Source organism: Somniosus microcephalus, chromosome 8, assembly GCF_052327205.1.
Source record: "Somniosus microcephalus isolate GS21.2 chromosome 8, FLI_Smic_1.0, whole genome shotgun sequence".
Lineage (NCBI taxonomy): Eukaryota > Metazoa > Chordata > Chondrichthyes > Squaliformes > Somniosidae > Somniosus > Somniosus microcephalus.
The window spans coordinates 35,837,502-35,860,985 of record NC_140994.1 but is presented as its reverse complement, the minus strand read 5'-3'; the positions used below and the strand labels follow the sequence as shown (position 1 = coordinate 35,860,985).

The 23,484-nt window shown below is 41.2% G+C and overlaps 1 protein-coding gene across 1 annotated transcript in view; it reads left to right on the top strand.

The window, feature by feature from the left end:
* Window positions 1-21,118, top strand: part of mcmbp (minichromosome maintenance complex binding protein) — a 39,544-nt gene extending 18,426 nt beyond the window's left edge. Inside the window, exons 9-16 of the mRNA XM_085994544.1 lie at window positions 308-486; window positions 1,471-1,594; window positions 4,359-4,476; window positions 8,372-8,537; window positions 10,974-11,107; window positions 13,057-13,221; window positions 13,313-13,401; window positions 18,688-21,118. Coding sequence (XP_085850670.1) covers window positions 308-486; window positions 1,471-1,594; window positions 4,359-4,476; window positions 8,372-8,537; window positions 10,974-11,107; window positions 13,057-13,221; window positions 13,313-13,401; window positions 18,688-18,814 — 1,102 coding nt within the window. The 3' untranslated portion in view covers window positions 18,815-21,118. The remainder of the gene's footprint in view (window positions 1-307; window positions 487-1,470; window positions 1,595-4,358; window positions 4,477-8,371; window positions 8,538-10,973; window positions 11,108-13,056; window positions 13,222-13,312; window positions 13,402-18,687) is intronic.
* The last annotated feature ends 2,366 nt before the right edge of the window (window positions 21,119-23,484 follow it).

Genomic DNA, 23,484 nt, shown 5'->3' with positions numbered 1-23,484 from the left:
CATAGCTTGAGGACCACAGAACCATGCACCTTGTGTGTTTAGCTGTGAAATGACCCTCCCAGTTCTTTGGTTCCTGTTTGAATTAGTTTCTCATTCAATTGAAATTTTCTCGAGTAATTCAGTGCACTGTTACCTGCACTATTCCACTCAGTGCTGTGAAATAGAAGGAACAAAGAGTTTTTTTTACAGCATGTATTTAACATCTTGCAGTTATATTAGAGACAAAGACATAAGTCTGACGTTTGCGGCTTCACTTCACTGAAGTGATAGTTACCGTGAGTTTATTTTCCTTTTCCCATGGATACAGTGCAAAGGACGGTTCGTCAATCTTGGATCCAACTGAGTGTATGGACACTATGGAAGAGCAACGTGTTCACAGTCCTCCACCTTCATTGGTTCCAAGACTTCACGCCATCGTGACTCACAAACTGCAGCATGTTAATCCTTTCCTTCCCATCACACTGAAAGATAAAGAAAACAAGGACTGTGAGTCCAACTTTCCATTATAGCTGTGTTTATTTGTTTGTGGTGCGTGTGTGTCTCAGATGTTTGGTTGTAGAACGTGTTGTGCGCAGACTTTTACTTTGGGAAAGAATGGTAGGAAGTAAAGATGTTTATCACCCTGTCTGAGACCCGAGTTCAGATTCTCTGTAGGCCGAAGATTCAACCCACAGCGTGGAGATTTTGTCATAATGATCTTGGGTTATTTTGTGCTGTCTCAAACCAGTTCCCATTGGGAAAGGCACAGAGCACTGAACTGCTTACAAATAAACCGTGATTAGCAATTTTTTTTTCAATTGAGGGCCTGTAAATAGCTGTATTGGAAAATGGCAAAATTCAAGAGTTTGTTGCTGTGCAGTTAGGGAGCCAAGTAGAGAAAACTGCCATCTGGTTATACAGGGCCTGAGCTGGGAGTGCTTGATGTCATCACTGCATGCCAGAAATAGTGCTGGGGAATGTAGTACTTCCCGAACGTTTCTCATTGTGATGAACACAAAAACTGGCATAAAAAGTATACAGGCAAGATATGGAGAGAGAGAGAGAGAGAGAGCCAGCAACGTGAATCCCATGTGTTGGACAATTCCTCTGAAATGAGTGGGATATTTAAAATGCACAATTTGAACAAATTATAGTGCCAGAGAATCTGATTTCTTGAATCAACCAGTCTTTGTTTACCACTCTATGTAGTGCTGGAACTTGTATCCCTGCTAGTGTAAGTTTAAAAAAAAAAAAAAAAAAATTCAGTAACCCAGCCTCTGTGCCTGCATTGTCTATATGAGTCACCTGAGATCAGGACTACACTATGCTGGAGAGGACCTACACCTGGTGAGAAAGTTGGTGCACCAGAGCCCTTTCTGCCCTTTTCTGTGGTGTTGTACTGATTTGCCATTATTTAGGATGCTATATAAATATTTCTTTAGTTGAAATGAATATTAATCTTCAACCTCTCTTTCTGATGATTTATTCCAGTTATCACAAACAGCATGCCTGAATTGTCAACGGTCAGAGCAGAGTTGGTTGGGTTCCTAACCCATGCGTTACTGGGGGACAGTCTGGCTGCTGAATATCTCCTGTTACACTTCATATCCACAGTGTAAGTATATGATCTTTGTTTTGCATTATGTTTTTTGACATGGCTAATTTAATGCATACTTATATTGAAAACTGCAGTATAGCAAATATTCCATGTTTATGATATTAAGCAAGATCCTAAGACTTGGCACACTTTACTCTATATATAGGTATGGATTCAGTTTTAAATTCTGGTGAAATTGTAACATAGAGGATAGGAGCAGGAGTAGGCCATTCGGCCCCTCGAGCCTGTTCCGCCGTTTAATGAGATCATGGCTGATCATCCAAATTCAGTACCCTGTCCCTGCTTTCTCCCTATATCCCTTGATCCCTTTAGCCTTAAGAAATATATCTAACTCCTTGAATATATTTAATGAATTGGCCTCAACTGCCTTGTGTGGTAGAGAATTCCACAGGTTCACCACTCTCTGGGTGAAGAAATTCCTCCTCGTCTCAGTCCTAAATGGCTTTCCCCTTATCCTTAGACTGTGACCCCTGGTTCTGGACTCCCCCGCCAACGGGAACATCCTTCCTGCATCTAGTTAGTCTACTCTTGTCAGAATTTTATAAGTTTCAATGAGATCCCCTCTCATTCTTCTAAACTCTAGCGAATATAAGCCTAATCGACCCAATCTCTCCTCATACGTCATTCCTGCCATCCCAGGTATCAGTCTGGTGAATCTTCACTGCACTCTCTCCATCCTTCCTCAGATAAGGTGACCAAAACTGCACAATACTCAAGGTGTGGTCTCACCAAGGCCCTGTACAACTGCAGCAAGACATCCTTGCTCCTGTACTCGACTCCTCTCGCTATGAAGGCCAATATACCATTTGCCTTCTTAACCGCCTGGTGCACAAGGACACCCAGGTCTCATTGCACTTCCCCTTCTCCCAATCTATTGCCGTTTAGATAATAATCTGTCTTCCTGTTTTTGCCACCGAAGTAGATAACCTCGCATTTATCCACATTGGGCAAATGCAATATAAACACCCAACCTGTCCAAATCATACTGGAGTTTCTCTGCATCCTCCTCACAGCACACACGCCCACCCAGCTTTGTGTCATCTGCAAACTTGGAGATATTACAGCTAGTTCCCTCGTCTAGATCATATATACATATTGTGAATAGCTGGGGTCCTAGCACCAATCCCTGCGGTACCCCACTAGTCACTGCCTGCCACTCGGAAAAAGACCCGTTTATTCCAACTCTTTGCTTCCTGTCTGCCAACCAGTTCTCTATCCAAGACGGTACCTTACCCCCAATCCCGTGTGCTTTAACTTTGCATGCTAATCTCTTATGCGGGACCTTATCGAAAGCCTTCTGAAAGTCCAAATACACCACATCCACTGGTTCTCCCTTATCTATTTTACCAGTTACATCCTCAAAATTCCAGTAGATTAGTCAAGCATGATTTACCTTTTGTAAATCCATGTTGACTTTGTCTGATCCTGTCACTGTTTTCCAAGTGCTCTGCTATTACATCTTTTAATAATGGACTCTAGCATTTTCCCCACTACCGGTGTCAGACTTATCGGTCTATAATTCCCCGTTTTCTCTTTACCACCTTTTTTAAATAGTGGGGTTACATTAGCTATCCTCCAATCCATGGGAACTGTTCCAGAGTCTATAGAATTTTGGAAGATGACCAGCAATGCATCTACTATTTCTAGGGCCACTTCCTTAAGTACCCTAGGATGTAGATTATCAGGCCCTGGGGATTTATCAGCCTTCAATCCCATCAATTTCCCTAACACAATTTCCCTACAAATACTGATTTCTTTCAGTTCCTCCCTCTCATTAAACCCTATGTTCTCCGACATCTCTGGGAGGTTATTTGTGTCCTCCTTTGTGAAGACAGAACCAAAGTATGTATTTAATTGGTCTGCCATTTCTTTGTTCCCCATTATAAATTCCCCTGATTCTGACTTCACCAATCTTTTTCTCTTCACATATCTATAGAAGCTTTTACAGTCAGTTTTTATGTTCCCTGCAAGCTTACTCTCATAATCTATTTCCCCCCTCTTAATTAATCCTTGTCCTCCTTTGCTGAATCCTAAACTGCTCCCAATCCTCAGGTTTGTTGCTTTTTCTGGCCAAATTATATGTCCCCTCCTTGGATCTTATGCTATCCCTAATTTCCCTTGTAACCTTTTGTGAAGAGGTGTAACTTATTTTGAACGAAGGACATGTGGTTTTGCAATCGAATAGATGTCTTTCTGAATTAAACTGTTCTTTTTAATGTAACTAACGCAACCTCCAATAGTCATAAGACGTGTGATTGAATTGTTAATGAAGAGGCTAAAAGTCACAACAGTGCCATTTCCCACTCCCAGGATTATACTTTGATCTGTCTGAGTTTTGTGGCGGTGGGGGGAAAGAAGGTGAAAGCTGAAAGTTTTTATTTTATTTTTTAAACTACTTACATAGAACATGGCAACTGAGGGCCAAGTAGCACCTGAGAGATTTGGTTCACAGACCACCCAGGTGCCAGATTGTGTCATTTATAGTATGACTTACATAGGAGGATTCCGTATTCAACGTGAACGCAAGAAATTATAATGCGGGTTGGGGGGGGGGGGGGGGGAAGGTGACAACTGGAAGTCTAGGAATGCAGTATGTGCAGACATAAGATTTTTCTATAATATACTGTATTCTAGATTGTGTAACTAAAAGTTATAATTGCTCCTGGAAGAGGTAAATCTTTCTGCTTTGAAATTTGCATTTATTGTACAAAATAGGGTAGCTGGTCTGTTGCTTAGTAACCTGTTTTGATAAATATTGCAGATACTCCCGGCGTGACATTCTTCCACTGGGTAAATTCACAGTAAATCTGAGTGGCTGCCCCAGGAATAACAACTACACAAAGTACCTCCACAGGACCATTCAACAGCTGGTGCCATCAGTAAGTGGTAAAATCATGGGAGATTGGGGATATGATCATGCGACGCTGGTGATTGCTGTCTTTGTGTTTTAAAAAGATAGATCGTTCAGTTAGCCATGTGTGGGGGCCACGTGGAATTTCACCATGGGAGATGCATCTTCCTGCTGCTAACACTGATCGTTGTGATGGTCTGTGCATTTTTGGGCAGACCTCACTGGCAGGGGCCTGGATCTGAGGGGACGTCCGTGCTGGTCATGGCCTTTGTGGCATCCTGGATCGCTTCCAAAAACGTTTGGATTCAGAGCAGGGCCAGAAAAGATGCATCACTGTGCCACTCTGGCGATGTCTTCTCCAGCACTCATTCTGATATAATGGTGGAATATACCTTCCTGTAAATGCTATGTTGAGAATATACACCACCAGTACTATATCAGTGTGAAAACCAGTGTACTACTCTCCTCTTCTATGTAGGAAGGAAAAATTTAAATATACAACATTAAGGTTTACTACTGGACTGTTGATTATTACACGTTTGCCATGCCAGTATTCCTGTTTGTTCAATTTCTTAAAATGAAATATAGGAAAGGGAAAAAACCCACAAAATTATTCCTCATAGAATCATAGAAAGTTATAGCACAGGAGGTGGCCATTTGAGCTGGCTCTTTAGGGAGCAGTCATGCTTTTTGTCCATAGCCCTGTAAGTGCCTCATCCCCATCTCCCTTTATAAAAATTATTTCTGAGCTCCTTTTTAAAATTGGTTATCTATGGAATCAGCTTCCACCACCTTTTTCAGGTAGAGCATTCCAGATCCCGACAACTCTGAGTGAAAAGAAATTTCTCCTCGTCTCCCTCTAGATCTTTGGCCAATGATTTTAAGTTTATGACCTCTGGTTATTGACCTGCTCACCAGAGGGAGTAGCTTTTCTCTATCCACTCCATCATCTGCAGTATAGTTATTGCAACATCTGAAAATTCTACCTTTACTTCTAAGATGGTTATTCCAGTGGCAGAGGTAAAGTCTCTCTCTTGGAATCACACAAACCAGGGAGATGCCTTGTTCAATCCAGGGTCTGTGTTGGAGTAAGCTGGTCTCATCCAGTGCAGTGCTAGGAATGCTGCAATTGGCCACATTGATTTGGGTTAGGAAAAAGTAAAAAATGACCCGAGCTCCTGTTCACTGTCCAGCGACCCCTGCTGAAAGTGCAGGCTTGGCCATGATGCCCTTCTTAGCCAAATAGCCTGCCAATTTCATTCAGGTCCTATACACATTTAATAGTCACTTGGGTGATGTGGTGGAGGACAATGGTGTTTGTGGGACCAAACACAAGTGAGATGATCAGGAGGGGAGTTGAGAACATCAGAGGGTGAGGAACCTTAATAGCATCCAAGAATGAAATCATTCTGCGTATGTATGAACATACGTGCCACTTAACAAGAAATTGTGATGTCCTTTAAACCAGTGTTTAAACTTTAAACTTATATCACTTTAGACTTTTTTTCCATCATAACTTGGGAATAATTATGATAATTGTGAGTCAAAACTACAGTGTAATGGTGAGATATTTGGCTCCGTCCTTATTCTGGATAAATGTGAAAATGCAATTTAAAAAAAATAAATAAAAAATAACAACTCATATATTGGCCCAGAAATTTGGGTCGGAGGCTTCCCGTGGGTGCAAGCCTCCGACCTGCACTTACCTACCGCGCCGGCCGTTGAGCTGTGGGCCCACGTGGGATTCTGATCCTGGGGCTCCTCCAACTGCCGGCACGCAGTGCTTGCGTATCCCAGGGGCACAGTTAGTTCGATGCGTCGCCTGGGATCACGTGGGCCATGGAGAGCCAATGGTAGCAGGGAATGCTTCATTCATAAGTTTGACAGGAAGATCTGTCAATCCTATAAATACTATAAGCCCCAAAACATCACTAAAACCTCAAATAAAATTTTTTTAAATCACATTTTTAAAATAAACTATAAATTACATGAAATAACTATTTTAAACAATAATTTAAATTTTTGAAAAAAATTATTACATTTTCTAACAGGGCTAAAAATAAACTTACCTTTCTTTAAAGTATTTAAAAATAATAAACCTGTGGAAAAAAGTTTTAATTTTAATTAATTCACCACTTACCTTGTTAAAAGCAGGCCTTGCGACTGCTTTTTACATGTCTAACTTCTGGAGACTTTTTTTTTCCAGGTTTCTCCGGGAAGGTAAGTTCGATGCGCACGCGCTGCCTTTCCCGCGCACGCGTTCCACGTCTGAACCCCTTCTTTCAGGGGAATGGAAGTGCCGGTTTCCCGCGCATGCGCAGTGCGTGCACGAAACTGGCACTTTCGTTGGGCCTACGCGTGAGTACCCCGTGCGTACTCAACGCGTTGGGACCGAATTTCTGGGCCATTCTTTCTCACAATTAGTCTTCATTTGGAAGCCTAGCTTTATTCACATTCACTACCCCTCCTCTACTCCCTCTTCACCCACGACTGTGTGGCTGTTCATGGTTCCAACACCATCATCAAGTTTGCGGATGATACCACGGTAATAGGCCAGATCACCAACAACGATGAGTCAGCCTACAGGGAGGAGGTCCAGCATCTCGTGAAGTGGTGTGCCGATAACAACCTGGCTCTTAACATCAAGAAAACCAAAGAAATCATTGTGGACTTCAGGAAGTCTAAAGGCGGAAGTCACACCCCCATCCACATCAATGGGGCTGTGGTGGAAAGGGTGGACAGCTTTAAGTTCCTCGGAGTCCACATCACGGAAGACCTCTCCTGGTCCCTCAATACCTCCTCTCTGGTGAAGAAGGCCCAGCAGCGCCTATATTTCCTAAGGAGGCTGAAGGGATGTAACCTGTCACCCCTGATCCTCTATAACTTCTACCGCTGCACAATAGAGAGCATCCTGACGAACTGTATCACAGTATGGTATGGCAGCTGTAGCTACTATGACCGGAAAGCCCTGCAGCGGGTAGTCAAAACTGCCCAACGCATTACCGGCACCCGGCTACCGACCATAGAGCACATATACCAGAAACGCTGTTTACGGAGGTCACGGACCATCATCAAAGACCCTACCCACCCCAGCCACAGTCTGTTCGCCCTCCTGCCATCTGGGAGACGCTACAGATGCATTCGCACCCGTACGACCAGATTTAGGAACAGCTTCTTTCCCAGGGCTGTCATCCTACTGAACTCCACAAATAAACTCTAAAGCCTGCACATCTGCCAATGCACTTTATTATGGTTATGTTTATGTTAATGTATTACAAGCCAAATGCATGTTGAATGTTTAAATGTCTTAATCTAAATGTACACTCTCAGGAGCCGCAAGCCTACATTTCGTTGTACTGCACTTGTGCATTAACAATGACAAAAGTTGATTTGATTTGATTTTGATGTGAGTTTATAGGTGTGATGAGTAACGTTAGTAATCGGAGGCCTTTTTTGTTTGTTACATTTTAAATGAGAAGAGAAAGTAACTTTAGGGACCAGATGCTATGAATGAGTGCTTAACCTGTCCCAGCAGAATATAGTTGCAATCAAACTGTTCAGTGTGACAAATGAGAGGGAGTGATGATGTCCTGTGAATAACTCATATTAACGAGTGGTGATTACTTTAAAACTTTGGCATAAGCTGGACATAACCAGACACCATAAGATTAGTTGTTTTAGATGTTTTCAGTCATAGCCAGGAGGGAGTGGTGCATAACTGAAAGTAGTAGCTTGTATGTATGAAAGATCAATCTTCTACAGTAATTTATGCTCACAACTAAAGCTATTGGTACAATACAAACATTGTTATAGGTATTTACCAAGTTGCTTTGTTTTTCTTGATGGTCATTATTTACTGTTAAGTCTTCTCAACCGGGGCTTTTATTCATGTTGTTAACTGATTTTTTTTTTGTGTTTAATAGTGCTATTGTCTACCCATGACTCTTCACAACATGAACAGCCTCCGGTTCATCCCACACAAAGACTACACTGCAAATCGCCTCGTTACTGGAGTGCTGCAGCTGGCCAGTAACACTTCACTCATGTTAGATGAGACCTTATTGGAACAAGGGCAACTGGATGCTACAGGTCAGAACTGAATGTTAGACAAAAGCAAGTTTTGCTGCCAGCGTGCTTTCTGAGAGTTTTGTTTCAACTTCAGTAGCTGGACTTGTTTCAAATACTGACATTAATCCTGATGAAGGGAAGGAAGGAATGAATTGCTTGCCTGCCCTTCAATCTGGGAAGGAGCATAGGGAATACTCATCAGAGAGGAGGAGGAGGATGGGAAGATTGTAAGATGGAATGACTGGAGAGACAAATTAAAGATTGTTGGGGTCCGCGCAATTCGCCCGACATGGTCATAGAGCCATAACCGCACAGAAGGAGGCCATTCGGTCCATCGAGTCCGTGCTGGACATCTGCCAAACCAGCGCAAAAGATCGAGGAATTTCAAGCGCAAGTTACGTCCAGTGTAAAGAGTTCTTTTGTCGGCCCTACCCGCCAAACTGGCCACACCCTCAGACCGAACTAATCACCATAGCAAGTTTCCGCCAATTGCGCCTGTTTGTAGCCCTTCGAAGAGGCTCTTAAATTTAAGCTTTTTTTAGGCTCAAGGGCACGAATAACCTTTTAAAAGTCATTAAATATTTATTTACTAATAAACTGACTGATGTTCACCAATGAAACTAGTAAGTGGTTCTGTATAGTTTTTTAAAGTCACGTTAATTATTTAAAGTTAGGTTACTCAGGTGGTGGACTAGACACTCTTATTAAAAATGTTTTTTGTGATAAACCCATTTTCCGCTATAATAACAAAACCGGTTACCACTCTTAACTGTTGCAAGGAATATATTTTATGCAAGGGGGGGGGGAAATATTAACGTTCTACAACGCTGCCCGATTGCGCCGGTTCATGGAAGATTTTACGTTTGTGATTAGTAAATGAGTTTGGGCGGAAACTCGAACCATAACTTCACTTCGGACAAGTGGCGCAATTTGTACCCGGGTTGCGCCCAAAGCTGAAACGCTACCCTATGTCCCTAAACACATTGGAGTAGATAATAACAGCAAATGCTGCAAACTCTCAGGTGGTCGGGCAGCATCTGTGGAAAGTGGAAGGGTCTGACAAAGGGCCTACTGACCAAGACCTATAGCAGTAACCCCACCTTCCTCTCTCCACGGATGCTGCCTGACCGGCTGAGCATTTCCAGCAGTTTTTTTTTCAGATTTCCAGCATCTGCAGTATTTTGCTTTTTGAAGCAGATGATTTAGTGTTTGTTAGGAAATAGTGAGCATGATGTTGGGAGATAATTTTCCTGTGGATTCTCACCTCTGCCTACCTGGGCCTCTCAAAAAAAAAAAAAAAAAAAAAAAAAAAATAATAGGACCCACCTTTTTTGTTCATTAATGGGTTGTGGGTGTTGCTGGCAAAGCCAGCATTTATTGCCCATCTCTAATTGCCCTTGAGAAGGTGGTGGTGAGCCGCTGCCTTGAACTGCTGCAGTCCGTGTGGTGAAGGTCCTCCCACAGTGCTGTTAGGGAGGGAGTTCCAGGATTTTGACCCGGTGATGATGAAGGAATGGCGATATATTTCCAAGTCAGAATGCTGTGTGACTTGGAGATGAATTTGCAGGTGGTGGTATTCCCATGCGCCTGCTGCCCTTGTCCTTCTAGGCGGAGAGGTCGTGGTTTGGGAGGTGCTACCGAAGAAGCCTTGGCGAGTTGCTGCAGTGCATCTTGTAGATGGTACACACTGCAGCCACAGTACGCTGGTGGTGGAGGGAGTGAATATTTAAGGTGGTGGATGGGGCGCTAATCAAGTTGGCTGCTTTGTCCTGGATGGTCTCAAGCTTCTTGAACATTGTTGGAGCTGCACTCATCCAGGCAAGTGTATGTTGCAGATAAACTATGTTCAAAGAATGTTGAAGATCATACTGTAAGTAGGTAATCTGATTTTAGCTTTTAAATGCGAGAAGATGCAACAGTTTCTTCAGGGCAGCATACTTGGCTCACTTTATGCAGCATTATCATTATTGTGTTACTATCACTCGTGAGAAAAGTCTACTGTAAAATACCCCCAGTTGGGATTGCAAACCATAACTCGGGGCTTCTCGCTCTTTTTATAGCCACTTGCTTATCGGTTTCTTTGCTACAGCAGTCCAATGATTCTATGTGCTGTAACTGTCGCCACACACAGGTCGTTTGGTTCCTGTTGGTGTTTTTATTACGTTCAAATGAAGGCAGCTGCTGGCTTCAGACACTAGGCTTCCATGTTTGAAATATTATGATTATAGTTAGTCATCTTCAGAGGTCTTGAAGTTTTAACTGGAAAATCCCATTAAGTTTGTGAGGTAGTGGACCGTTGTGCCGCAGCTATTTGAATGCATTTTCCTTATACAGCCAAAACATTCATATTTTTTTGCCCTCTTGCATTTCTAAACTAGAAGCAGGAGTAATTGACCTGCCATAAAAACCATGCATTTGTGTCGGTCCCGATCACTGTTAATGCCCAATCTTTCACAGGTGTCCGAAATGTGACAGCGCTTGGTAATCTGATTACCTGGCAGAAGGTGGACTATGATTTCAGCTACCACCAGATGGAATTCCCCTGCAATATTAATGTACTCATCACTTCTGAAGGCAGATCTCTCTTACCGGTACGTGTACTGTGTGGATTTATCGATTTGTACTACTCCATGTAAGTCGTGGTCCGAGTCATCTTGATTTTTGTTCTAAATAAATTGTGTGCAATACAGCTATAATGCACTGAAGTGAACCCTAATGACAACACAATATGATGTTTGTATAGTAATGTTTTGAATTATAGGGAAAAGGCTTGCGTACTTATGAATTTTTGAATCAACATAAAGCAGTAATACAGGAAACTTTCTTTTATCCGGCACGGATGGGACCGACGTGGTGCCGGTTCATCAAAAATTCCGGATAACCGAACGCTATAGTAAAAGATAGGGAGAGCTGACAGCTCTGTATCAAGCAACAAACCCTGTTGCTTAGCAACAACTGTAGAACAATGAACACAAGTTCCAAGCGTCTCTGTAGCTTAGCAACAGCTGCAGCCACACCCTTGCACAGCACAGATGGAAGAAGGCAAATAAATATGAAGTAAAACCTACTCCTGAATTTTGCCGGTTAGCCGAGATTTCTGGTTATTTAGGTGCTGGTAAATCGAAAGTTTCCTGTATCTCCCTTTAAAACATCAACTGTTAGTGTTTTTTTAAGAAAAGCTGGGAATAACCTTTTTAGTTGCAAGTGGTTCTCTATTTTATCATGAGCCGATTTGCATACGCTGGTGTCCATACTGGCGGAATAAAGATGCTCTGCAAGTTTCATCTTGGAAAAAACACACGTACAGTTCCTCCTGGGATTAGTTCAGCAGGAGTGCATTATACAGTCAGGGTCCCTTCAAGAACTTCTTGTAGTTTAGTGATCCTGCCCCATTCATAAGACCCAAAACCTCAAGCTAATTCTGTGTTGTTTTCCTGGGCTGTCAAACAATTTTTTAAAAATTAATTGCAATTAATCTCTCGATTTTAAAATTTTAATATTTTTTAATCTGTTCATCTTGGTTTTAATTGCATGTTTATTTGTTACAATTGCTGCCACCATTTGATTCCAGTTTGTTTTATTAGTGATATTACACGGATTATTGAGACAATCTCAAACTGAACTGTTTATTGTGGGGATTACTTCTGTGTATTATGTTTATAGTTAGCCATCATCTTCAGAGGTCTTGAAGTTTTAACTGGAAAATCCCATTAAGTTTGTACGGTTTGACGGTAGATACAGTAATTCTCTATCCATTGAACTGTCAGTTTTTAAAAAAAAGTACAGGAAACTTTGTGATATCCGGCACCGACGGGACCGAGCTGTTGCCGTCCCATCAAAACTGCCGGACAAACCAGCGCTAATGTTAAAACATACGGAAGCTTTTGAGCTCCGTATCTAGCAGCAAACCCTGTTGCTGAGCAACAGCTTCTAAACAGTCGGCCGTAGCTTGCAAGCATCTCTGTAGCTAAGCAACAGCTTTAGCTAGACCTTGCAGAGCCTGACTGGTGAAAAAAAAAAAGCAACGAAAAGAAAAAAAACTTACTGAACCGACTCCTGAATTTTGCCAGTGGCTCGAGCATTCCGGACAGTTAACCTCTGGATAAACCAAAGTTTCCTGTAGTAATATTCCCAAGTCTTCACTTTGTGCTTCACTCCATAATGCTGTAGTTTACTTTAAACTTTTTTCTTTTGCTTGCTTTCTGTTAGTGCTGTAAAGAACTTTTTGAATAATAATTAAGTTTAGTACGAATCACACTGATGTTGTAATTAAACAAGTGGATCTAACAGCATAACATGAGGGGTGAAGTTGCAAGTGTGTCACGTTTGGTCATAATGTGCAACGTACATCTTTGAGAATAATTGTGATTTGTGTAAGAATGCTGGGGTGCATTTACATTGCTCGATCATCATGTCATGAGTTATTAAAACTCAGATTGTTGGGCAGGTCTTGGGAAATCTTTTGTGTTGCTCTTTTATTTGTATCCCTTCTATTGCTCTCGTGGAATCTACTTAAGTAGACTATTTATCTCATTTATAGTCTGACTGCCAAGTCCACCTACAGCCTCAGATGATTCCTGCCAACATAGAAGAGTACATGGCTAATTTGCAGACCGCTGTACTGCCTTCCATGCTGAAGAAATTTCGCATATATCTGAGCTTACTGCGACTAATGGACTACAGTATATCTGATGAAGTGACCAAGGTATAACGTCCTTTTTGTGTTGTTGATGGCTATTTTTCCAAGTCCTGTAATAGGTAACACGAGATTCAATTTTTAATGATCTACATTCTAGGCAGTGGAAGAAGATTTTGTGGAGATGAGAAAAGGTGATCCTCAGAGCATAACTGCAGAAGATCTCCATCAGCTGCTTGTTGTAGCAAGGTAAGATGTCTGTTGATGTGGTATGAAATGGCTTGTTGCTTTGATTTTCTTTGTGGAATATTAGAACCCTTTATAACAAACACAAACAGTTAATCATTCCTGTTTTCTTTCTTGTATTGTTTCAATTCACCTTTTCACTAACTACCAGGTTTCTTTCTTTCTAAGCTTTCTTCGATCCCATCTTTTCAACCTAGTTTCTGGTCCACGTTTCATAATGGCTCAGCATCTGTTTCTTTTTATTATCTTTCTATAAAACACTTGCAGTGTTAGGGAGGGTATAGGGCTGGAGGAAGTTGCAGAGATAGGGTAGGGATGAGGCCAAAGATTCTAACTCTAAGGTATCCGGTGGTGGGTGGAGGTCAATGTCAGTTGGTGAGGAGTGGGGTGGATGAACGGGATAATGCAGCAGGATTTTGGACACGTTGGCATTTAGGGAGGGTGGAGGATACGAGGCCAGCAAGGAGGGCATTGGAATACAGTCTGCAGGTGACAATGGCATATAAAACCATAGAGGTTTACAGGACAGAAGGTAGCCAGTAGTGTCTATGCTGACTTTACTAGAGCAATCCAAATCGCACTACCCTACTTGTTCCCCATCACACGTGCATTTAAGTATGCATGCAGAGTGCACTCCTTCGCTTGAGTACATATGACTGCAAAGTTGGCAGCATACATTGCTGTTGGACCTCGCTCTCTAAGCAGTTATTGTTAAACTGGCACTATAGTATAACCGCACCATTAGTCAAGGTTGTTATAATATCATGGGGAACCAACAGAGTAGCTCGAACATGAGTGTTTCCAGCATTTTCTGTTTTTGGCTCTAACAGAAGTTGGCTTGTCTAGTCTGAGCTTTACTACTGACTTTAATATGACTTTAAGACTGAAAGAGTTGCTTATAATAAAGTTTGCAGAAGTGGAACCATTAGTTCTTACCATTTCATTAAAAACGGATATAGTGAGCTCGGGTTTCTGACTTGAATATCCGACCAGTACCTTCGATTGTAACAGTCACATTTTTGAGTGTAAGGAACATTAGTACTACATCGAGTAATGGCAGTATTGATGCTGTCAGTTGATTTTGCACTTCAGTTACTTAGCTAGCATAAACTGATCAGACCAGCAACTGAGTTGTATCCAAATTGAAAAGTAATTTGACAACCTAGTTAGGAAGGCAAGAATTTGGTGAATGAGTTTAAACAAACTGTATGTTGTACATAACTAGCTTTGCAAGATATAAAAATGTTTCAGCTGTTGCCTTAAAACAGAGAGTAGGAATAAACGGGTCATTTTCGGGTTGGCAGGCTGTAACTAGTGGGGTGCCGCAAGGATCAGTGCTTGGGCCTCAGCTATTCACAGTCTATATCAATGATTTGGATGAGGGGACCAAAATGTAATAAAACAATAGTTTGCTGATGATACAAAGCTAGGTTGAAATGTAATTTGTAAGGACGATGCAAAGAGGCTTCAAGGGGATATAGACAGGCTAAGTGAGTGAGCAAGAACATGGCAAATAGAATATAATGTGCAGAAATGTGAAGTTATCCACTTTGGTAGTAAAAACAGAAAAGCAGAGTATTTTTTAAATGGTGAGAGATTGGGAAATGTTGGTGTTCAGAGGGACCTGGCTGTCCTTGTACACAAATCACTGAAAGTTAACATGCAGGTACAGCAAGCAATTAGGAAAGCAAATGGTTTGTTGGGCTTTATTACAAGAGGATTTGAGTATAAGAATAAAGACGTTTTACTGCAATTATATAGGGCCCTGGTGAGACCACACCTGGAATATTGTGTACAGTTTTGGTCTCCTTACCTTGAAGGGATAATTACAAGTCCTAGCCCTTTCAGGCTACCCCAGATCAGGCGTATTCCCCAGACGTTCACCTTCAACTTAAGTTAGAGATAGCCGAATTCTACAAGATGCTTAAATGGGTCTAAAGGTTCAGGCTATCTCTCCCTAAAGGAACGGAACGACTGAAGATGTTACCGTCCTCCAGGCAGCATTTTTAGTAACTTTAACTAGACTGTAACCGTCCGAATATTATAAGGGTCTGGAATACCCCCCAGAACTCTGCAACTCTTCACCAAAGAATGTACAGAGATTTGAGTTTGCGAATTTTATACAGAAATATTAATTTGAGACAATTCTAAAAATATATAAATTTATTAAAGAACCGACATGTAGTTAACAGCTGGTGAGTCCATCGCAACATTACAGTTCAAAATACAAATAGCTTACTTTCCTTATTTCTCAGAGATCCTTATTTTCAAATCTTTACTTCGTTACATTTCTACATTTCTTACTTATCTCTAAATCCAGAACCTCCACCAAAATCAAATACTTTGATTACCCGAGACTCAAAGTTAAAAACTTAGAGCATGCCTGTGAAGTTGAGAAACGCTTGGCCCGTTCAGCGAGCTCTGACTTTCTGTTTGAAAAGCTCTTATTTTTATACCCTTTTTGCAGTGGTTTATTCTTTGAAGTTCTCTGCTGATGTCAGCTAATTGTCTTTATTCATTCCTCTGTTGAATGCTTTCTGTCTCACTGTCAATTCAACTATTGCATGCATAATTATGTCTCTACCTTTTAGGTGTTTCAAAAACCATCATAAAAACAATATGACAGCAAAGTTTCTGTTTGATGCCATTCTTTCATTCAATTCTTAATATTGGCTTTACTGGTTTTTAGCTGACATTGTGACTCCTTGGTGCTCCAAGTTCAATACAAACACAATGTAATTGCTTGGTGCATCTATTGAAGTCATATCATCAAAGTGTTCTTGTTTGTATCATATTTACTATGTATATATTAAAGACACTTCAACTAGGGTGGTTCATGCATTTCTAGCTATCTCAATTGGTTGCATATTTAATCTTAGTTTTTATGTTAAACTTGGAAGACAGGAAACATATTTGACCAGCAGGTGTTTCTTTTACTTGATGTCATCTTTTCAAAGGCACATGCCTCTTTTAATGTTTGTGTTTCTGTTTTACGTGTTAGCTTATAACACTTTAAACTGGGTCTTCTCATTGTGTTATTCCCAAACTCCAAACCTTTTGGAAGCACCAAACTGCCATTTCAGTAGGGTCATTGTTTTAGTATATTTAACTAATTTCCATTTCAAAGCTTGTTTGGTTTTTACAACTTTGTTAAACAACTGATCTTTATCTCAGAAGCCTGTATTTCTGTTTGCAGCTTGTGTCTCCGAGGCTTTAGATTTTTAAACCCAGTATATCATGTATTAATAAATATCAGAATTCTGTTCATATTATGGTGTATCTTTCTGAAATATGGCGTATTCCTTCACAATCTAAGGAAGGATATACTTGCCGTAGAGGGAGTGCAACAAAGGTTCACCAGACTGGTTCCTGGGATGGGGGGGATTGTCCTATGAGGAGAGATTACATAAGAACATAAGAAATAGGAGCAGGAGTAGGCCAATCGGCTCCTCGAGCCTGCTCCACCATTCAATAAGATCATGGCTGATCTGATCCTAACCTCAAATCTTCTATCACTCTGCATCCACCCGAACCCATGTGATCTCCCGGGAGAGGCGAAAAACCAGATAAAGACCCAATTTGGGAGAAAAAAATCTGGGAAATTCCTCTCCGACCCATCTAGGCGATCGAAATTCTTCCAGGAGATCACGCTGTCCCTATATTTTCTACAGTACTTACCTTCTGTAAAGGCGATCTCCACCCCAGCCAGGAACAGGAATAAAACCATCTCCTGAAATCTAACAGAATTAGAACACAGTAGGAGCAGAACAAGGCTACACGGCCCCTGGGCCCGCTCCACTACCCACAGGGCCATGACCATTCCGAACCCAGACTCATGTCCAATTTCCTGCCCGCTCCCCGTAACCCTTTACTTCTAGGAAACTATCTATTTCTGTTTTAAATTTATTTAATGATGTAGCTTCCACAGCTTTCTGGGGCAGCAAATTCCACAAACCTACCACCCTCTGAGTGAAGAAGTTTCTCCTCATCTCAGTTTTGAATGAGCAGCCCCTTATTTTAAGATTATGCCCCCTAGTTCTAGTTTCACCCATCATTGGGAACATCCTCACCGCATCCACCCGATCAAGCCCCTTCACAATCTTATATGTTTCAATAAGATCGCCTCTCATTCTTCTGAACTCCAATGAGTAGAGTCCCAATCTACTCAACCTCTCCTCATATGACCACCCCCTCATCCCCGGGATTAACCGAGTGAACCTTCTTTGTACTGACTCGAGAGCAAGTATGTCTTTTCTTAAGTATGGACACCAAAACTGTATGCAGTATTCCAGGTGCGGCCTCACCAATACCTTGTACAACTGCAGCAATACCTCCCTGTTTTTATATTCCAACCCCCTAGCAATAAAAGCCAACATTCCATTGGCCTTCTTGATCACTTGCTGCACCTGCATACTAACTTTTTGAGTTTCGTGCACCAGGACCCCCAGATCCCTTTGTACTACAGTACTTTCCAGTTTCTTGCCATTAAGATAATAACTTGCTCTATGATTTTTCCTGCCAAAGTGCATAACCTCACACTTTCCAGTATTGTATTCCATCTGCCAAATCTCTGCCCACTTACTTAGCCTGTCTATGTCCCTTTGCAGGTTTTTTATGTCCTCCTCACTCACTACTTTCCGTCCCATCTTTGTATCATCTGCAAACTTTGATATGTTACACTCGGTCCCCTCCTCCAAATCGTTAATGTAGATTGTAAAGAGTTGGGGACCCAGCACTGACCCCTGCGGAACACCACTAGTTACTGGTTGCCAATCTGAGAACGAACCATTGAGTAGACTAGGCCTATATTCTCCAGAGTTTAGAAGAATGAGGTGTGATTTCACTGAAACATACAAAATTCTTACAGGGCTTGACAGGGTCGATACAGGGAGGATGTTTCCCCTGGCTGGGAAGTCTAGAACCAGGGGTCACAGTCTCAGAATAAGGGTCGGCTATTTAGGACAGAGATGAGGAGAAATTTCTTCACTGAGGGTGGTGAATCTTTGGAATTCTCTACCCCAGAGGGCTGTGGAGGCTCAGTCGTTGAGTATATTCAAGACAGAGATCGATAGATTTTTGAATATTAAGGCAATCCAGGGATATGGAGATAGTGGAGTTGAGGTCGAAGATTAGCCATGATCTTATTGAATGGCGGAGCAGGCTCGAGGGGCCGAATGGCCGACACCTCCTAATTCTTATGTTCCACCTAATTGATGCTTTTATTTTGAACTATATCTTTTGAGTAATACTTTTAATTTAAGAGTTGACTTTAGTTTGCCTTTTAAATAGGTTGGTGTCTCTGAGTGCTGGCCACACGACCTTATCACGAGAAAGATGGCAGCGAGCAAAGCAATTGGAGGTTGTTCGCAAAAGCCGGATACAGCAACAAACTCATGTAAATGGCAACGAACCTTAATGATGGACTGTCGTTCAAACTCGAGAGTTTATAGAACTTGCGTGTCAGTGGGCTTTATGTAAATTTAAAGAGCTAACATTCCTTCTCAGCCCACCTGCCAAATCTGTCATCAAGTTGAGGAAAAACAATTTTTTTCCCCCTCTTTGTAGATCATTTGTATCAAATTTTCTTACAAAAATTTCTTATAAATCTGAATTCTGACTACTTTATTTCTAATGTCTGTTGCTTTTCCTGAAGCCTCTGCATTTTAGTTGAATACATCCATTGTGAAAATATCTTCTACATTCCTCTCTTGCCACAACTTCTCAAATACAAGCTATTTTTGTAATTTTGTAAACTGCATTTGCCTAACATTGTACTTGTTAAAAATGGCCTTTTTTTTAAAAAACAAAAGTGTGAAATATGAAGAATTCAACAGCTGTTAGATTCTTTTTGTTTCTTTTTAAAACTATTCCTCTAATTGTGGGTTAAGGATGAGCTTCTAGTGGTGTTCGCACATCCAGATCTAAACTTGTAAACTGACACTGGAACAAGCAGTGAATCAGTTTGTTTACACGTCGTAGTTGTAAGTGTGGACAACCTTTTGTTTAATCAAAGATAGTTAACTTCTAACATTGAAGCGGTCTATTATTTATCACTCTTAATACAGCCGCTCAGACTTTACTGGGTATTTAAATTATGTACAAGTTGCCTTCAAACCTTAACTGTATTTTTGCATCTATTTGTGAAATTTCTTTTTTTTTTAAATTCCGTAAAGTTATCTGGCAGTGTTTATACTGATTTGTAGATCAAGTGTGCAATTTAGGCACATCTAATGAAGTGGGGTAGAATTCCTGATGGGGCAGATGGGCTGTGGAAAGAGTGGGCATGATGATGGGCTGAAATGGCCTTTCCTTTGTCCATGCTTTCACCTTATTCAGTTATGTAGAATATGTGCATCTGGTAACAAGTGTAACAGTCACAGTAGTAGTTTGTAGACCTGTAGAAGAATAAGCTGAGTTGTACAATTAGGTTCAAATGAGGCCTGTCGGAACAAAGCTTTGGAGCAGCCTTAAACATCCCAAACCTTTGATTTCATTTAGTCTTCTAACACACTCCTGGGTTTTTGTTTTTAATCTATCTTTCTCCCACCTCCCTGGCTGTAGTTTACTGGTTTATTGGCTATATGAGACTCACTTATATCTGAGCAAACTCATCACATTCTATAGTGCTTTCTTACTGGAGTGACTGGTTAAAGAGAATAACTTTTACTCCAACTTAAAAATAAAAAATTTCTTCTTGCAGCCTGTCAGTTATTCAGATGAAGCCAGTTATTACAGGACTGTGGAACCTTTCTCCATTTTGTGCTCCCAGGTCCGGTACTAAAGTTCCCTGTACTTTGTCCCAACATTGTAGCTTAGTCCAATCTCCAAAGTAGCTCCTGGCCACCAATGCAAGATTGCAATTTTGAGTAGTGTGGTCCACTCTAACTAGGAACTGAATGAAGACTGTCCCAAGTTTATTTAATATCTGGATCTTGCAGCCAGCAAGGAAGGAGAACTAATCCATCTCTGCTGCTTTCATACGAAGGTCCAAAAATGATAACTTTGTCTCTCATCAAACTGAAGTGCTTCCTTCCCAACTCTCGACTTTGTCGCTGTAATGTGTTTATTTCAGACCCGACAGGCTCCGTGTATTTAAATATTTATCAATATGGAAATTTTCAAGCTGGTGGCAGAAGAGTTCCCAGAGATGGGATTTTTAACTATACACTTTCTTGTCGATTTTGCATTCCTCTAGGGGAGGGATGTTGGTGCTGGGGAATGGATTACTTTAGTTTTGGGAACAGAGTCTTGGCATTAAGTACTTTTGGGTGTAGCACTTGGCTACCTCTACTCTGTCCCAACAATATGCTTAAGTCTGGACCTTAGAAAACACCTTTCCAAACTACTGCTCCTGCACCCCTTAGTAATGTACTTGAGCTAAACGTACTACAGTCATGTCTTCCTGACCCTGTTTTTAATAATGGGCTGCTTGTTGAATAGCAAGTGAACTCACGAATTCCATCCAGCAACTTTTTTTTTAAAAAACCACTGTTTAAGGATTAATAGAAAACTATGTCTTAGGTGGCTGGCATAGTGTGCAAAACAGATTTAGAAAGACTTAACCTTTTAATAGTTTAAACAAAGCCTTGAAGCCGAACAACCACCAAATGAAAGAATCTGTGGTAAAGGTAACGCACCTAAGGATTTTTCCTAACTTTAAAAATGTTTAAAGATGTAATCATTTGGAGTTTGAATAAAGTCATGTTTTTCAGTTTTGTAATGGCTTTGTCCCAGGAGTTCATGAATGCACTTGAGCTGCTTTCCTTGATTGTGTTTTGTCTCTAGATTTTCATTACTGCTTCATTTAACAAACTAATATGATTGAATAAAATTAGTCTTTCTTTCCTTTTCAAACATTTTGACTTTTGGTTGGTTTGGAGGCTAAAGATCAATTCAATTAAGGATAATGAGTTGGTATGGAAACTCATGTCCTTGTGCATCATGAGTACCATATTCCTTAATTCAAGAACAGGACTGTCTGGGCTGTGTTGCATAGTTACTGAAGAACACACACTTCCAAAAGTAGTTGCTGCTACTCTTAAACAATTCTCTGCCATCTTCTGTTAAAACTGAGATAAACCTGGAGCCAGCCAAAGACTAAAGTGAAATTATCAGTAAAGAATTGTGAGGTAAAAGTGCTAAGATTTCTGTACAATGATCGTATTGGGGATATTTGCTGTAAAGTTTTTCTTAAACAAATTTTAAAAACTTTTTTTTTTAAACTTGGATTCTTTTCCTTTGTGGGTGGCAATAGTCCAGTAACACTAATCAAGGTCCCAGCTTCAAGGCTCAATCTGAGTTAGCTGGTGCTGCAGTAGATGTCAGTGCTGAGCTAGGGAGGGGAATAACTCAATCAGGAGTCCTGCTCTTGATCATTGTCCAGCAATTTGACAGCATGTATGTGGAGTCAGGTCAGGGTTGGGGCTTGACACTTAGTCTCAGCCTAGTTGACTGTGGAGTTTATGTTGACAGATGAATGGATGAGGTAGCTTGTGAAACCACTTGACAACCCTGAAGGAAAAGGGAGAAAAGGTTTGGCCCTCAGTTGTAAGATCTGTTCAGAAGTCAGCTGTGAATAATAACCCACTATAAATGCATGCTTTTACATTACAGTTGTGTGCCTCTTGGAGAAGCGCAGACTGCATGAGGCAAAACACCATTCTGTGCTGTTGCATTCTATAAAATGTTATTTGGATTGCTGGTCAACCAATTTTTCATGATCCCTGCTTCCAGCAACTCTAGAGAATAGAGTTGGCTCATGGTTAAAAGTTGCAGCACAATTAATTGCCTTAGCCTCCATAATATTGTGCTACCTGTGGGGGTTTAGCGCATTAAGATTAATTAAAAGTGAAGGAAATGAATAAACATTTACCCTTTACTATATATCAGTCCATAGATGGGGCAAATCTTGCACTGCATTGTTCTGCACCAATGTACAAGTGTGTAGACTGAAAAATATCATACATTGCATTCTCTTACAAAGGAAGCAGCACTAAAAACCTCACTTGGAATTGTCCAAAGCAGGGCAGGACCCAAAACTGCTGGACTCTTGGTAGTTAAAAGAAAATAAGTGAGTGGGCCAATCTCTTAATTTTAATTAATTCTTGGGTGGTTGGTGTCACTGGTAAGGTTGGCATTTATTGCCCCAATCCTAGTTACCCAGAGGGTCACCTTGAAACTGAACAAGGAACTCCCATTTTCATACCACATTTCATTACTGCAGAATGTCCCAAAGTGCTTTACAACCAATGATGTACTTTTGAAATATAGTCCCTGTTTTAATGGAGATGATGATCACATGCATGTGCTGCCCTTGTCGTTCTGGGTGATGGAGGTTGCTGGTTTGGGATGTGCTGCTGAAGACTTGGTCGAGTTGCTGCAGTGCATCCTGTTTGTACACACTGCAACCCTGGTGTGGCGGTGGTGGATTCAGTGTTTTGTCCTGGAGCTTCTTGAATATTGCTGCAGCTGTATCCATCCAAGCAACTGGAGAGTATTCCACTGCAATCCTGACTTGTGCCTCTTAGGCTTTAGGTAGTCAGGTGAGACACTAGCTGCAAAATACACATTTATGTGGCTGGCCAATAGTGACCCACCCACAAGGATGTTAATGGGGGATTTGGCAATGGTAATACCATTGAATGTCATGGGGAAGGTAGTTAAGACTATCTTGTTGGGAGAGAGTCATTGCCTGGCACTTGTGTGGCACAAATGTTCCTGGTCACACATCAGCCCAAGCCTGGATGTTGTCCAGGTCTCACCTGCATGCAGACATGAACTGCTTAATTATGAGTAAGTGCAAATGGAACTGAATACACTGCAAGCTGAAGATAGTGGACACTGCCCTGAAGAACTCCTGCAACAATGTCCTAGAGATGATTGGCTTCCAATAACCATCTCATCTTCCTTTGTGCCTGGCATAACTCCAGCCACTGGAGTTTCCTCCCAATCCCCATTTTACTACAGCTCCCTGGTGCCACATTGAGTAGTTGACAAACAAGTTTGGTAGAAGTCGAGTCTGACAAGAATCTCTCATCAGACTACCATAGGAAAGTAACAGATCATTGCTTCAATAGGATAGTAAGT